Source organism: Eschrichtius robustus, chromosome 3 (assembly GCF_028021215.1).
Source record: "Eschrichtius robustus isolate mEscRob2 chromosome 3, mEscRob2.pri, whole genome shotgun sequence".
Taxonomy (NCBI): domain Eukaryota; kingdom Metazoa; phylum Chordata; class Mammalia; order Artiodactyla; family Eschrichtiidae; genus Eschrichtius; species Eschrichtius robustus.
In genome coordinates, this window is record NC_090826.1 from 80,574,748 (window position 1) to 80,589,510 (window position 14,763).

General features: G+C 36.4%; 1 protein-coding gene across 6 annotated transcripts in view; it reads right to left on the minus strand.

Annotated features, from left to right (window-relative positions):
* The window catches only part of HFM1 (helicase for meiosis 1), a 137,224-nt gene that overhangs the window by 24,441 nt on the left and 98,020 nt on the right, over nt 1–14,763 (minus strand). For all 6 annotated transcript variants that reach the window (XM_068540286.1, XM_068540287.1, XM_068540284.1 and 3 more), the window contains 2 exons: nt 2,376–2,456; nt 2,014–2,129 (listed from right to left, as the gene is read on the minus strand). In XM_068540286.1, the coding sequence (XP_068396387.1) occupies nt 2,014–2,129; nt 2,376–2,456 (197 nt within the window). The remainder of the gene's footprint in view (nt 1–2,013; nt 2,130–2,375; nt 2,457–14,763) is intronic.

The window sequence follows — 14,763 nt, forward strand, 5'->3', positions numbered from 1 at the left end:
GTAAGACCTGACACTATAAAATTCTTAGAGGAAAACATAGGCAGAACACTCTATGACGTAAATCTCAGCAAGATCCTTTTTGACCCACCTCCTAGAGAAATGGAAATAAAAACAAAAATAAACAAATGGGACCTAATGAAACTTAAAAGCTTTTGCACAGCAAAGGAAACCATAAACAAGACCAAAAGACAACCCTCAGAATGGGAGAAAATATTTGCAAATGAAGCAACTGACAAAGGATTAATCTCCAAAATTTACAAGCAGCTCATGCAACTCAATATCAAAAAAACAAACAACCCAATCCAAAAATGGGCAGAAGACCTAAACAGACATTTCTCCAAGGAAGATAAACAGATTGCCAAGAAACACATGAAAGGATGCTCAACATCACTAATCATTAGAGAAATGCAAATCAAAAGTACAATGAGGTATCACCTCACACCAATCAGAATGGCCATCATCAAAAAATCTACAAACAATAAATGCTGGAGAGGGTGTGGAGAAAAGGGAACCCTCTTGCACTGTTGGAGGGAATGTAAATTGATACAGCCACTATGGAGAACAGTATGGAGGTTCCTTAAAAAACTAAAAATAGAACTACCATGCGACCCAGCAATCCCACTAGTTGGCATTGCATATATCCTGAGAAAACCATCATTCAAAAAGAGTCATGTACCACAATGTTCATTGCAGCTCTATTTCCAATAGCCAGGACATGGAAGCAACCTAAGTGTCCATCGACAGATGAATGGATAAAGAAGACATGGCTCATATATACAATGGGATATTACTCGGCCATAAAAAGAAACGAAATTGAGTTATTTGTAGTGAGTGTATGGACCTAGAGTCTGTCATACAGAGTGAAGGAAGTCAGAAAGAGAAAATAAATACCGTATGCTAACACATATATATCGAATCTAAAAAAAAGAAAGAAAGAAAAAAAATGGTTATGAAGAACCTAGGGGCAGGACAGGAATAAAGACGCAGATGTGGAGAATGGACTTGAGGACACAGGGAGGGGGAAGGGTAAGCTGGGACGAAGTGAGAGAGTGGCAGGGACTTATATATACTACCAAATGTAAAATAGATAGCTAGTGGGAAGCAGCCGCATAGCACAGGGAGATCAGCTCAGTGCTTTGTGACCACCTAGGGGGTGGGATGGGGGGGTGGGATAGGGAGGGTGGGAGGGAGACTCAAGAGGGAGGAGATATGGAGATATATGTGTATGTATAGCTGATTCACTTTGTTATAAAGCAGAAACTAACACACCATTGTAAAGCAATTATACTCTAATAAAGATGTTAAAAAAAAAAAAAAAGACCTAGAAAAGAATCAGGCACTCTGCCATTTTCTTGGCTCTGTTTTGTGGCCTGATCAATTATTTTGCCCTGGATATGATGACTTAGGCTTAAAGTCTGCTAGTGACTAGCCTATCAATCAGTAGGGACTCCCATTTCTTCATCACTTGAAAGGGAGACTCTTGCTCAGTACTCATCTATGTGCATGAATCAAAATCAACTTCAGACTTTCCAGCGCAGTCCACCACAGATGGAGCCACAAAAGGGCAAGAGTTTCTAGTTTCAATTGCTGAACCAAAGCAAGCAACATATCCCTCTTCTCTGGTTTAAAAAAAAAAAGAGGCTAATGAAGGAAAGGGATGTATAACTATGCCCCTATGCGCCAAAAGTGGATTTATAGATTAATTATTAAAAACTATAGTATCTTTTCCTATAGAAACAGTATTATGAATAATAGTCATTTTCCTACTCAAGCCTTTATGTAACTCTAAAGTACTCTGTGGATACCTACCTAATTGATATCCAGAATAAAGGGATATTCATATACATTTAATTACAGAACAAGGGATAAATGTTATTAAAACTAACCTTTTCCGCGCACCATGATGAAGAGTGGCCCCCGCTTGCCACAACTAGAGAAAGCCCTCGCACAGAAACGAAGACCCAACACAGCCATAAATAAAAAAATAAAAAAATAATTAAAAAAAAAACTAACCTTTAGACGTTTCACTGGAGGAAGAGATGAAAGAGCATTTCTGTTTCTTAAATCAGATAAATATGAAGAAACTGTTGACTCTTTCATTTCTGACTTCTGTGCAACTCCATTTTTACCTATGAAAAGAAATTCTAGATTCTTTAAGTTAAACTTTATGTATTGTTCATATAAAGCCAAATTTCTTCAAAATTTCTAATCTAATATTTACTTTTTAAAAATGTTAACCACAAAAGAAAGAAAATTATTTGAGTTATAAGCTGCATAATATAAATATCATACATAGATAATTAGGATATTATTACTATTCTTCAATGACCTTTCAATTTTTAAAACCTGAAATAAACTTGGTTTATGGAACTCACAGCAGTCATGTCCACATGTATGTTTATTTTTACAGTGATGTTTACATTCTCGGTTCCCAGGTTTTTTGCAGGCAGTCATTCCTAAATTAATATAAGAAAAGAAAGCCTCTTTTTCAGTACGTCTATTAATGTGACTAATTATAATTAATTTTTATCCAGCTCTGTCCTTTCTGGCAGTACAAAAAGATTATGATTTTCACACTCCCTCAAAAGTTAACCCCTTTAATATGTATTTTTAAAAAGATATCCTGATAACAATCAGAATATTTTCTGGCAGTACAAAAAGATTATGATTTTCACACTCCCTCAAAAGTTAACCCCTTTAATATGTATTTTTAAAAAGATATTCTGATAACAATCAGTCCCTGCCTCACTATGGGGCCCATCCCAGCTTTTCACAAGGAGCACTGAGTCACCTATAAGCTTCTCTTAACCTCCCTGATATAAATAGAACCAAATATCACTGAACATCAGTTAACTCCTGCTGAATGAGATAAGAATGAGGGTGGAGTTTTGAAACTTTTTTTTCTACTTTATACTTAAGCCTGAAGAACCCGGAAAGAAGGAAACCTCATGGCATTTTGATGGTACCACTGACAGCAGCTAGTAGATAGGACACCATGCATATTTAATAAATGTTAGAAATAAGTGCTTAGGGATATAAACAAATTTGCTATATGAATTCATAGAAAGGAGAGATTGCTTCCAGCTTGACCCCTCTAAGCTAGAATTAATATATCCAAATATATAATCTATTCTTCATTTATTATATTTAAGTGGGCTTTTTCTTGATTTTAACCCTCCGAGTAACATGGGAGAAGGGATATTTGAAGTGGTCCTTGAAGGACAGACAGGATCTGGACATGAGAAGGGGACCAGAGGAAGATGTTCCAGACAGAGAGCATAATATCCAAAGGCAGCAAACCACAGACTATAGAAACAAATCAGTTTATTTTTGCTGGAGCACAGATTTTAAATGAATTAGAAATGTTGGAGGTAGTGAAGAGCTTTGAAAACCTTTGTAATCTTTCTTGGTCCTTTACTCTTCATTTTCAGTGTGTTGCTCAATCAACTTTTTCAAGGCATGGCACATCTAAACAATGATAATATATGTATAGCACCCAGGGGTAAATGAATAAGGCTGCTCACCATATGAGGCAACTGGTTAGATGCCTTGAGGGCTGAGCAGATCAATGTACTGGGTACTGAAAAAGTAATAAAATATCCCTGGCAGCTGGTAGCTGACAGCTGAACCATAGTGTTCCCAACTGAACATAAACAATTTCGGCAGAATATAAACAATACTCAGATAAGGCCACTCTATGATCGTAGTAGAAGACAGATATAAGACTAGTGTGTAATTATTTCTGAAAGTAGAGACAATGACGCTGAAGAACCACAAAAATAACTAAACATCTCCCTCTTCTGGCTAACACAAATGACTACTATTTTTTTAATTCTCCAATCTCCAAGATAAGATATACCAAAATATCCAATATCCCACTTGCTGATAGCACCCAATCTAGAATTGACCTCTGCTTCTCCCAAACCCTTCTAAGAATCACCTGGCACAAGCTGAACTCCTATAATAGGCTCCTCCCAATTCCCTGAGATGACCCACAGTTCTGCAGGTGCTGTGTTCTCCTTTGCTGCAGCAAATTAAAAAATACCTAACTTTCCTCAAATACAGGTATGCTCCTAGTGATCCTTGTCTGAAAGGTTTCAATGTTATACTTTACAAGGTACGTCACGGCTTACTGGTTGAGAAGTTTTGCCCCAGTTCATGATTTCTGTTTTCCTTGAATCCAGTCCTACCATGCTACAATTTATCTATATGCTGTTGCTTAATTAATCCTCCCAAAATTCAACTCTGATCAGATCATTTGCCCACTTCGAAACGTTAGTTACTTCCTGCTGCCAACAAAATTAATTCCACATTTAAGGTCCTCCACAATGTAATTCTAGCCTCCCTTCTAGCACCCATATTAACCCTACATCCAAAAAAACACATTCACTTGCCATTAGTGTTCAAATAGTCCCAAGCCTTTCTATGATTGTACCTTTGATATTACCTCTTGTCTTAGAAGACCCTTCTTTGTCTACCAGAAGCCTATCTATCAGCTTTCAAGACCAACTCAAATGGCACCTCTATCATGGAGATCTATACTGATCACCTAAATTGGAAGTGATTTCTCTCTCCTTCAAGTCCTTATGGCATTTTCTTTGCCCCTCTCACCTACTGTATGCTACTTTATATTTAATGTATTTACATGAAAAAACACAGTGGTGAAGTACAGGGCACCCTAAACTAGAGTAAGAAAACATGAGTTCTAATACGGATTGCTCTCTGTTAAAAACAACAACAACAACAACAACAGGGATTAAAAATACTACTACCTGTTTTGGACTTCCCTGGTGGTGCAGTGGTTAAGAATCTGCCTGCCAATGCAGGGGACATGGGTTCGAGCCCTGGGCTGGGAAGATCCCACATGCCGCGGAGCAGCTAAGCCCGTGCGCCACAACTACTGAGCCCGTGTGCTGCAACTACTGAAGCCTGTGCACCTAGAGCCCGTGCTCCACAACAAGAGAAGCCACCGCAATGAGAAGCCCGCGCACCGCAACAAAGAGTAGCCTCCGCTCGCCCCAACTAGAGAAAGCCCGCGCGCAGCCAATGAAGACCCAAAGCAGCCAAAAATAAATAAATAAATTTATTTTAAAAAATAATACTACCTGTTTTGTTACCTCACAGAGGTAAAAAGATAAAATGAAATTACGTATGTGATAGCATTTTAGAATTAAGTAATAAACTAATATATTAGTGTATGTATTATCTCTACTATTACATTAATTAAAGATTATACAAGTAAATATAAAATTGTTCTGAGTGCTATGAAGGAGAGGGGCACAATGCTATATAACAGGGGGAATGGTCCTGGTCAGGAATGTCTTGGAAGACTTTCCTACGGAAGTGATAATTGGACTGAGGACTGAAAAAAGAGTGGCGTTAACAAGGCAAAGGGGTAGGAGAAAGAAAGGGATAGCATATGAAAAAGCTTTAAACAAGAGAAAGCATGGCACGTGGAGAAATTAAAAGAAGGTCAATGTGGCTGACGCTCAGAAAATAAGAGAGTGCATGAGATGAGACTACAGTGGTAGAAAGATCAGCCTGTATTCCTAGGGAAACAGCTCCACCATGGCACCCTGGTGATTGCATGTCTCCACCTAGGCAAGGCTCAGTTAGTTACAGAATGCCCTCTGATCCTCCCTGGGACATATCAAGATAGGCAGTCTTGCGAGGAACTGTTAAAGGCTATTTCTCATCTGCCTCCTTAGCTTGCAGGAGGCTGCCTATCCTGCGTAAGGCTGCCATGAGGCAGTTTCTCATCTGTCTCCTGGTTCTAGTAAGGCACAGGACTTTCCACCTTGACCCTTTCAGGTACAGCTGTAGGCTGTAAAGTTGCTTAGCTGCAGCCTAGAGTTGACTCCTCAAAAACAAAGCAACCCATCATTCTCGTCATCTGGTCCCTCCAGTTCAGTGTCATCCTCCGGGATTATGGATGCATGCAGCTGATACCATGCTGATCATGTTTTGCTGTCTGTGTAAGTAATAAACTGTCTAAATATATTTGGGTCTCTTGTGTCCTTACCAGTCAATCCTATGGAGGTGAGGCAAGACTACATAGCAGCTGGCACCCCACTGCTACTTAGGAACTGATTGACTAAGTGATAGTATGGAAACTTGTAGGGGATGTTAATGATGTGGATCTTTTATTCTAAGAGCTATGTGGAGCCACTGAAGTGTTTTAACCAAAGAAGGGACATAACTGAATTTGCATTTTGAAAAAAGCAATCTATGGAGTGTAGTATGGAGAACAGATTTGAGAGAGGACACAGTAGATGCAAGAAAACTAGTTAAGAGGCTACTGTAGGAGAATGGATTTGAAAGAGGATGGAGCAGATAAAAGAAAATTACAGTAACAGTCTAGAGTGGTAGTATTAGTAGATTCAAAGAGAATGGACTAATTTGAGAGATACATAGAGGTAAAAATATTTTTAATGCAGAATCAAGTGGAGTGCTTTTCTTTCTTGAGCAACATATTATTTTCCCTGAAGTTTTACTGCCTTCCTTTTAGTCTAGCAATATCTACCTAAAGTTTCTTTAGTTCATTCAAATATTTCAAAGATAAAGGCAACTATATGAAAACACCTCACCCATTTACTCCCCAAATATATATCTCCTTTCTTGAGCCCTCCATCTTCCTCCCAATGCAATCTAGGCCTGTGCTATAGTTGTCATCCTGGAACTTCCTTTCATTAAGCTTCTGGGCTGAATCCACTATTGCTGGATTCTTTGACTTTTTCTTTATTGGTTAACTGCTTTGTTTGATTGTGCTCATCCTAGAACAACTGCCTAAGAAAGGATGTATGAGAGTTAAACTTTCTGAATCCTTGAATGTATTAAGATGTCTTTATTTTACTGTCACACTTAATTAATAATTTTCCTGGGTATATAACACGGGGTTGGAAATCATTTCGCCCTGGATTTTTAAGTCCACTGTCTTCTACCATCCAGTGTTGCTGATAAAAACATTAAAACTACTTCAATTTTTGTTCCTTGGAAGCATTTATGATTTTTCTCTCTATCCATGATGTTCTGAAACGTTGCTTCCTTTGTAGATCCTTTCATTCATCCTAACCAGCACTCAGTAAGCCTTTTTGATGTGCAGATATATGTCTCACTTTAAGTCTAGTGAATCTTCTCAAATTATTTATTCTGATTTGTTTGTTCTGTCTTTCTGGAACTTTTTTAAAAAAATTAATAGCTACTCTACTTATTTATTTATTCATTTATATTTTTAGCTGTGTTGGGTCTTCGTTTCGTGCGAGGGCTTTCTCTAGTTGCGGCAAGCGGGGGCCACTCTTCATCACGGTGCGCGGGCCTCTCACTATCGCGGCCCCTCCCGTTGCGGGTCACAGGCTCCAGACGCGCAGGCTCAGCAGTTGTGGCTCACGGGCCCAGTTGCTCCGCAGCATGAGGGATCTTCCCAGACCAGGGCTCAAACCCGTGTCCCCTGCATTAGCAGGCAGATTCTCAACCACTGCGCCACCAGGGAAGCCCCTTTATGGGGCTTTTATTAGTCAGGTATCAGACTCCAGATTGCCCTCTTGTCTCATGATTTCTGTCTCCTTGTCTTTTTGCTTTCATTCAGATTATACTGATTTTATTTTCTGGCCCTCCAGCTAAGCTATTTTTTTTTTTCAAATCATAATTTTTACTTCCCTGTGCTCGCTCTTCTTCTTTAATTGTTCTTTTTTTCACAGCATGCTATTCTGTTTTATGGTTTCAATTTAGTCTTTAATTTCTCTGATGTTACTGATTAGTTTATATTACGTTTTATTACATCTCTGAATTATCCTGTTGTTCTTTCGTCCACTTTCTGTTTACTTATTTTGGGCTTTCTTTCACATGTTCCAAATTTTCCTCAAATGTCTCTTCATCCTTGTTTGTCTGCCTATACAGCAGTCCTATTATATCTCCACAGATGAGAAAATTAATTCATGAAGAGGTTAAGTAACATGTTCAAAACTATGAAATAATAAGTAGCAAATTTGAGATTCTAATTCAGGTGGTCTAATTCCAGAGCCTGATCTCTCAAACACCCTGCTTTACTAGTTATACTAGCTACCTTAGTTCTCCCCATATAATGCATTTAATTTACTTAGGGAAGGAATCTACTGTTTGTGGGGTGGGAAGAATAGGAGGAAACGCCTTGAAGGTTGTTGTTTTGAAGTAAGTGATAAGGAGTCACTTTGTCCCTTATCCAGCAATTTCTAATAGATGAACTTCTAAACATTACCACAAGATGGTGCACAATGACTACACATTTGTTCCCAGTGGTGGAAACTAACTAGGATCTGGAAATCTAATTATAGAGATTCTGGTGACACCCCAAAATTTCAAGGCAGTGTTTGCAAGTCTTGCTAGGAATGAGAACCATATACAAGTTTGTTTACAGAATACTAGCATATGGCTATTACTACCTAAGTGACAAAAACTTCTACTATATTTCTGTTAGAAATGATACTTAGAAAATATAAGTGCTCCTCCACCCCAGCTCCACTCCCTAAGTCCTGAGAACTGTCTGAATTTGTCTTATTAACAAACACAAGCTTAACAGAGATTGTCAATTGGAAAAATAAGGTTCTGAGAGAAAACTGACCTAAGCTGTACACTTAGGTATAAAATTAACAGATCCCATACTCCATCACTATCATAATCTGAAATGCATATATTTTCTTAGTTCTGTCACATAATATATTAATTTACATGTTTTTAAAGTTCCAGTTTCCAAGTATTTAAAGCAAAATAAAGCATTAATGTGAACTAGAAATGTATTTGAAGTAAATACTTTAAATTACTTTAGGGCTTCCCTAGTGGCGCAGTGGTTGAGAATCTGCCTACCAATGCAGGGGACACGGGTTCGAGCCCTGGTCTGGGAAGATCCCACATGCCGCGGAGCAACTAGGCCCGTGAGCCACAACTACTGAGCCTGCGCATCTGGAGCCTGTGCTCCGCAACAAGAGAGGCCGCGACAGTGAGAGGCCCCCGCACCGCGATGAAGAGTGGCCCCCTCTTGCCGCAACTAGAGAAAGCCCTTGCACAGAAACGAAGACTCAACACAGCCAAAAATAAATTTAATAAATAAATAAATAAAAATAAAGGAATTCCTTTAAAAAAAAAATTACTTTAACAGGGTCGATAATGACCAGTGGGGTAAGAGTCAGTTGCTTAAAAAAAAAAATCCAGAAAAAACAAATTAAAAATAGGAGGCATCCCTGACACAGCTTCACATCCTAACTATGAATTCAAATAATGTGGTCTGTGCATAAGCTACTGGAATTAATATTTTTAAAAGAATATTACTTTTTATTTTGCAGTTCCTGATATATGCTAACCATATTTATGCACTTTATAATTTTACTTTTTAAATGAGAAAGCAAATCTCCTTTCAATTTTTTTGTCAAATATTACACTATCATTTTGTTATTTATCAAGAAAAGGATAGCACTAATGAATTGGAGTCCTTGATTTTGCAATTTAATGCATGTATACACCAAAGAGTACAAAGAAAAGCAGATTGCCTTTTGACTAGTATTTAAATGTGCACACTTCCAAAGTGCTCGGGCACTGGTTTTATCCTTGCATTCTTCAAGTACATTAAATTTTCACACTCAAAATGGCATAGCAAATGCAGATGAACTTATTAATGTCAAATCAATTTTCTTCAAAGTAAACAAAGCCCATACTTCTTATTGAGAACGCATTTAAAGGATAAGAAGTTTAAATGCTAAAAAAAAAGTTAAAAAAAATTTTACAACTAAAAAGGTGTATTTTTCACACTGCCTAATCTTAAAAATAGCAAAAATATTTTTCCTAAAATTTTACAAAAATTTTATCTCTTGGACTATAACTGTGAGAAACAACTAAAAAAAAAATTTTTTTTGAAAGAGTTGTAGGAAGCATAAAAAAAATTTCTAATTATATTTGTACTCTAAGGTGCATACTTCTGTTTTTAAATATGGTCCTACTATTTGACAATATAAAATATTAAAATATTTGTTGAACCTACAAGCACATTTGGAAACAATCATTTAGAAACTATATTCTCTGAACTAAATATCAGTTTTTATCATTTAATAAAATGGTCTGACAAGAGGTCAGAAAAACTGAAATTTGTATTGTTTTGAAAAGGCTGTTGTCACAACCTTAGTAGGGTAAATCTATGACTCCTTCACTGTGTAAGTTACTGAGAAAGAAAATGCAGATACTGTATGTATGTTATGTATAAAGGTATAATTATACACCTTTATTTGGGGATACTTGAATTTGCATATAAGAACTGAATTATATAATCAGAATGTTCATAAGATTTGGGATGGTTGTATATATAATATATGTATGTGAAGGGGGTATGTGTATAATAAAACATTTGCCTGATAGGAAGCATCTTTTTTCTGTTTTCCACAGGGTTATGCTGAAAATGTGGGGGACTTTTGCTCTCATAAAAGTCTCATGCTAGTAGGAAGTATAGTAAACATCCTAATTTTCACTACAGTTGCAAGCAACAGAAACAATTCAAGCTATTTAAAAAAAAAAACCCATGTGGTGGGTGGTGGAAATGTATTACATGAACATAGCTATCTCACAGAATCCAAAAGCAGCAATGCAGCTAGGCATCACGAGGGACTGAAACCAAGAAATGGAAAGTCATCAGACCTTCAGCTCTGGCCTTCTCACCTTTGCTTCTTTCTGTACCTCTGCTTTAGTCTTCTCTTACATGGTCCAGCTATCTTTGATTATTTCTGTGCATGGTGAAGGATGGCCACCGACAGCTCTGATTTTATATTCTCTTAGTGCAGTCCTAATTCTAAATTGTCTTTCTTAAGCTGAGGTATTTCTTTTCTTCTAGGAATTTGGACTTTGAACTGAATGAAAGAAGGTCACCCTGGTTCCTGATAATTTTGCTGTCAGAAAAATAGTGGCCAGAACGGGGGTCCGAGGAGAATGCAGTATAAACAAGACAAACAACCTACTTCTGTGATGTGGCAGTCAGTTCTAAGAAAAAGGGAGTCATTGAAAGATAGGCAGAAACCTTCTTCCTTTTATATATCTAAACATATACACCATGAGATTTCTAGTTTTCCTGTAGTGTGGTCTTTCATATCTTTTGCTACTGTATTACTAGATATTTGAGATTTCTAATGCTATTGTAAATGGTATTTTCAGAATTATGATTTCTATCATTTTTTTGCTGGTAAGTAGTAATACAACTGATGTTTAAATTTTTTAATTGAAATAGAATTTATACCACAAAGACCTTTTTAAAGTACATGATTCAGTGGGTTTTTAGTATATTTCCAAGGTCATACACCCATCATAACTATCTAATTCCAGAACACTGTCATCACCACAAAAAGAAATCATGAACCCACTAGTAGTCACTCCTCATTTCTTCCTACCCCTTGTCCCTGGAATCACTAATCTACTTCCTGTCATTATGTATATGCTTATCCTAGACATTCACATAAATGGAATCATACAATATCTGATCTTTTGTGACTGGCTTCTCTCATTAGCATAATGTTTTTAAGGTTCATCCATGTTGTAGCATGTATCAGTAGTTTATTCCTCTTTATGGCTGAATAATATTCCATTGAATGAATATACCACATTTTACTTATCTATTAGTTGATGGATATTTGGGTTGTTTCTACTTTTTGGCTGCTATCAATAATGCTGCTATACACATTCATGTACAAGTTTTTGTATGAATATTTTTCAATTTGTTTGGATATATACGTAGAGGAGGAATTCCTGGGTAATTCTATGTTTAACTTCTTGAGGAACTGACAAAATGTTTTCCAAAGCAGCTGCACAATTTCATATCCCCACTACCAAAGCATGAGGGGTTCAATTTCTCTGCATCTTTGCCAACACTTGTTACTGTTCATCTTTTTTATTAAAGCCATCCTACTGGGTGATACCACACTGTGGTTTTGATTTGAATTTCGGTATTGATTAATGATGTTGGACATCTTTTCATGTTGTATATTGGCCATTTGTAGCTCTTCTTTGAAAAATGTCTACTTAAATTCTTTGACCAGTTTTAATTGGGTTATTCATGTTTTTATTGTTGAGTTGCAAGATTTCTTTATATATACTAGATTCTAGTCCTTTATCAGATATATGATTTGCAAGTATTTTCTCATCTTGTGGGTTGTCTTTCACTTTCTTGATAGTGTCAGTTGAAGCACAAAAATTTTTAACCTTGATAAAGTCCAATTCATCTGTTTTTTTTCCTTTGGTTGCTTGAGCTTCAGATGTCATATCTAATAAACTACTGCCTAATCCAACGTCAAGAAAATATACACCCATGTGTTCTTCTAAGAGTTTTACAGTTTTAATTCTTATCTTTAGGTCATTGATTCATTTTGAGAAAATTTTTATATATAGTATGAAGCAGAGGTTCAAACTAATTCAACTGGCTATCCAGATGCCCAGCCTTATTTGTTGAAATACTATCCTTTCCCCATCTTTGTTCAAAATCAATTGGCCATAGATGTATGGATTTATTTCTGTACTTTCAATTATATTCTATTGATCTATATGTCTATTATTATGCTAGTACTACACTGCCTTGATTACTGTAGTTTTATAGTAAGTTTTGAAATCAGGAATTGTGAGTCTCCATGTTTGTTCTTTTTTTTAAAGATTAATTTGGCTATTTTGAGCCCCTTGCATTTGCATATGAATTTTAGAATCAGCTTGTGAATTTCTGCCAAAAAAAAAAAAAAGCTGGAATTTTGATAGGGACTGTATTGAATCTGTGAATTAATTTGGGAAATGTTGCCACCTTAATGATATTCAGACTTCCAATCCATGAACATGGCATATCTTTTCATTTATTTAGGTCTTTAATTTCTTACAATGGTATTTTGAAGTTTGCAGTGTTCACATCTTGCACTTATTTTGTTAAATTTATTAAGTATTTTATTCTTTTTTGATGTTATTGTACAATTTTTAATATTGACTCTTTATCCAGTGATGTTTCTAAATTTATATATTAATTCTAATAGTGTGTCCATAGAGTCTTTTATATTTTCTAGGTACATAATCATGTTGCTTTCAAGTAATGACAGTTTATTTCTTTCTTCCTAATCCTTATCCCTTATATTTCTTTTTCTATATAATTGTACTGACTAGGACTTCTAGCACAATGTTGAAAAGAAGTATTGAATAGTAAGAGAGAACATTCATCATTCTCCATTTAAATAGGAAAGTTTAAAAATATTTCACTATTGTGTATGACATTTGCTATATATTTTTAATGAAAAATTAACATTGAATTTTTGTCAAAGTTTTTTTGACATCTATCATGAGGATCACATGTTTTTTTCCTTTTTTTCTTTGCCCTGTTAATGTAAGGATTATATTGATCCATTTTTAAATGCTAAGGCTCTCTTGCATGTATGGAATAAGCCATAGTTAATTGTGCTGTATTATGCTTTTTAAATATGTGGCTGGATTCCACTTGCTAATATTTTGTTAAGAACATTTGGCTTTATATTCATGAAAAGACTGATGAATAATTTCTCTTTCTTTTAACGTCCTTCTCAGGGTTTGAAATCAGAGTCATGCTGGCCTTCAAAAAAATTAAAACATTAGAAAATATTCTTTCTTTTTTTCTGGAAAAGTCTGGGTAAGTTTGATGTTATTTCTTCCTAAATATTTGGGAAATTTTACCAATGAAGTTATCCAAGCCTCAGGGTTTCTCTATGGAAAGATTTTTTTTTAATTGCTTCAAATTCATTATTAGTGTTAAGACTACTCAGATTTTCTATTTCTTCTGTCAGTTTTGGTAAGATTTCTCCTCAAGGTATTCGTTCCTTTTTACCCAAATTATGTCAAATTTATTGGTATAAAGTTATTCATAATATCTTGTCGGGGTCTTTTTTACGCCTGTAGGATCTGTAATGATATCACCTTTTTCATTCTTGATATTTTTTTAAAATTAATTTATTTTATTTAGTTTTGGCTGCATTGGGTCTTCGTTGCTGCATGCAGGCCACCCCCAGCTGTGGCGAGCGGGGGCCACTCCTCACCACAGTGCGCAGGCCTCTCACTGCGGTGGCCTCTCCCCTTGCGGAGCATGGGCTCCAGGCACACAGGCTTCAGTAGTTGTGGCACGCAGCTCAGCAGTTGTGGCTCACAGGCTCTAGAGTGCAGGCTCAGCAGTTGTGGCACATGGGCCCAGTTGCTCTGCGGCATGGGGGATCCTCCTGGACCACAGCCTGAACCCATGTTCCCTGCATTGGCAGGCGGATTCTTAACCACCGTGCCACCAGGGAAGTCTGATATTGTTAATTCATGTTTTATCTCTTCTTTATCAGTCTTGGTAGGGACTTCTTAAATTTATTCATCTTTTCAAAGAACCAAATCCAATAAATTTGGCTGATAAATTTAGCAGTAATAATTAATTCCTTCAGTTATTTTTTTTCTCAAAATGTCGCTATTTCACTTTCATTTTTGAAGGATATTTTTCACTGCACATGGAAATCTAGGCTGGTAACATTCTGAAGCTTATTCCATTATCTTCTGGTTTCCATCATCACTGCTGAGAAATTAGCTGTCAGTTTCACTGTTGCCCTTTGAGGGTAGTGTGTAGTTTTTCTGTGTTTGCTTTTTAAGATTTTCAGCAGTTCTGCTATACTGTGCCCCAGTGTGGTTTTCTATGTATTTGTCTCTGCTTGGGTTTGCTGAAATTCTGAACTCTGTGAGTTGATGTCTTTCTTTCATTATTTTGGAATGTTCTCAACCATTGTCTCT